Consider the following 2,682-nt stretch of genomic DNA (forward strand, 5'->3'; position numbering starts at 1 on the left):
GGATGGGAGAGTTTCATTTATCACTGTTGCATTTTCATATTCGTACAGTGTCTAAGGAAGATGAAGCTTCAACAGTTCACTGCTTTCCCTTGACCTAATAGGAATGGAGATGTGCATGACTCAAACATATGGGCCTTCTCTGCTGTATGAATGTACTTACTAATCCAACCTCCAATCCTTCTGTGGAGACTTTCAAGACCTGTCTGGATGCATTTCTGAGTGATCTGCCCTAGTTGTGTGGGTTTTTTTTGGTCCTTCTCCAGCAGGGGTGTTGGACTTGATGATCTTCGGAGGTCCCTTCCAACTGCTAAAATTCTGTGATTCTGGGATAAAATACTAAAATATTAACATAAAAAAACCTATGTTGCTTTAGATCATATATCAGAGCCTTTTTAAAGCTACTTTACTATCCAGAACTACTAACACCATTCACAGCTGTAACAAATGTTAAAGAATCCTTGCCTGCTGTTGATCTTAAAATTCTTCAGCCCAAATCCGAAGCCAGAATCTTATCACTGACACAAAAATCATCAACTAGATCTTCAACGTACCCATGACAGTAGAATTCTTCTTTGATTCTGGAAAGTATTCCTGTTCTACTTTTGAAGAGTCAAATGTTTGTAATCTTTCAGAGTTTCTATGTGACATTCTCCTTGCCCTGACTTTTCAAAATTCTTGACCCAGAGGCAAAAGGGACATTGGAGTCCTTTAGTCTTTAGTGAGTTTGGAATCAGTCTCATAATCCCAAAAATGAGACTAAATTGTTACTGGAAAGAATATTGTATTGTATTATTTGGTGGCAACTTGGTAATAGTAGTCTGTGGTAGCAGCATTATAAGCAGAACTGGAAGGTTTTATTTCAAAAACAACAGACTCCCAAATCAAGTTTTTTTATGAGGCCGCATGTGTAATTTTGTGTGCCATGATAATTAGCTCTGTGACAAGAGTAACCCTCCACAACCAGGGACTTGTTTGTACTCCCAGACAGGTGGAAGTGCACACAAAAACGTGTTTTCTTGAAAATGTTCTCATTCACTGCACTTCTTCCAACCACTTCAGGAGTCTAGAAGGCAAAATGACTAAAATTACTGTGTCTACTAAGGCAGCTAAGACTTTATTTCTCAAAAGAAGCAGGATACATTTATATGGATAAATGTATAGGTATATAATAATATATTTACACACGCATGTACATTTACATGTATTTCTATAGAGATTTTCTCAAAGCAATGTAAAGGCGGGCGGGCCCCAAAAGGCGGGCGGGCGGGCGGCAGCCGCAGAGCGAAGGCGGGGGCAGGGGGAAAGCCGGAGGCTCCTGGTGCTCGGGCGGGAGGGGCCTGGTGAGATGCTTGCAGGGGTGGGAAGGGGACCGCCTGCCTTTTAAGCTGCCACCTGCTTTCTCTCAGGCCTTGTTGCCCCACTTTTCCTCCTCGTAGCCCAGTTCCCTGGCTGGGTTTCGTTATCGTTTTTTTCCTTGTCGTTGTTTATTGTCGGTGTTCTTTTAAAATGTTGCTCGTTCCCCAGGAGCCCGTTTTCCACCCGTTCTCCACCCGTTCTCCGTAGCTCCTGCTCATCCAAATAGCGGTATCTGAAGGGAGACCCGCCTGTTGATTATTCCCCACTCCCCTTCTCTTCCCTTCCACCCACCCTCTGCTCCCACCCCTTCCTCCGCTTGATTTCAAACCTTTGGATGATGTTTTGGTGTCATTAGGAGATTAACGTCCCCAGAGCACCAGGGGAGGAGGAGAAGGAGGAGGGTGAAAGTGAGAGAGAGAGACAGCGGCAGGAAGGTGGGCACATCAACACGAGGGAGGCTCTCCTCCCGCCGTCCCAGCCATCCCCGGCTCCTCAGCGGCTGCGGAGGGGGCGGTTGCGGGCGCCGCGGTTGCGGTTGCGGCCGGCGGCTGGAGGGCTGAGCCCGCAGCCCGCGGAGCTGCGGTGGCGGCTCCTGCTCTGAGCCCTCCTCTCTTTTATAAGCAGCAAGGCGGAGGAGCGGCAGTGGGGGACACCAGGAAGAGCACTTATTCCCCGGGGTTTATGAATGGCACTGACATGGAGGAAATACCGTTTCAGAAAGTCAAGACCAAGAGGAAGAAGAAGTGCTGCCACTGCTGCTGCTCCCCGCCAGCTGCCGCGGCGCCGGGAGCGAGAGCCGGGCGGGCGGACCCTTCTCCCTTGCTGCTGCTGGATGCCATCGCCTGTGAGGACGAGTTTGACTGCAAGGAGCTGGAGGCGCTTTTCCAGAGCTACAACCTGAAGCTGGAGCAGACGTCCACCCTGAAGACGCTGGCCGTCCTCATCGTGCTCACCGCCAGCCTGGCCGTGGTGGAATTACTCTCCGGCCCCAGCCTGACCATCTCCAAAGGCTCGCACCCGGTGCACTGTATCATCTTCCTCTCCCTCTTCATCGTCACCAATGTCAAATACCTGCAGGTGACCCAGCTGCAGCAGATCGTCAAGCTAACCTTGCTCTTCAGCTTCACCTTCTCCTTCCTCTGCTGCCCCTTCTCGCTCGCCTCCTACGGCATGGAGCCCCCCAGCGCCCCGGAGCAGGGCATGTGGCAGCTCATGCTGGTCACTTTCATCTCCTACTCGCTGCTGCCTGTCCGGACCCTGCTGGCCATCGTCTTCGGGCTGGTGGTGTCTGTCTCCCACCTCATCGTCACCGCCCCATCCGTCCGT

At 50.5% G+C, this 2,682-nt stretch overlaps 1 protein-coding gene across 1 annotated transcript in view; it reads left to right on the forward strand.

Annotated features, from left to right (window-relative positions):
- The first annotated feature begins 2,037 nt into the window (after window positions 1-2,037).
- ADCY1 (adenylate cyclase 1 (brain)) overlaps window positions 2,038-2,682 on the forward strand; it is a 169,320-nt gene continuing 168,675 nt past the window's right edge. Inside the window, 1 exon segment of the mRNA XM_010001548.1 lies at window positions 2,038-2,676. Coding sequence (XP_009999850.1) covers window positions 2,038-2,676 — 639 coding nt within the window.

This window comes from Chaetura pelagica, unplaced genomic scaffold (genome assembly GCF_000747805.2).
Source record: "Chaetura pelagica isolate M959 unplaced genomic scaffold, ChaPel_1.0 scaffold7, whole genome shotgun sequence".
Classification (NCBI taxonomy): Eukaryota; Metazoa; Chordata; class Aves; order Apodiformes; family Apodidae; genus Chaetura; species Chaetura pelagica.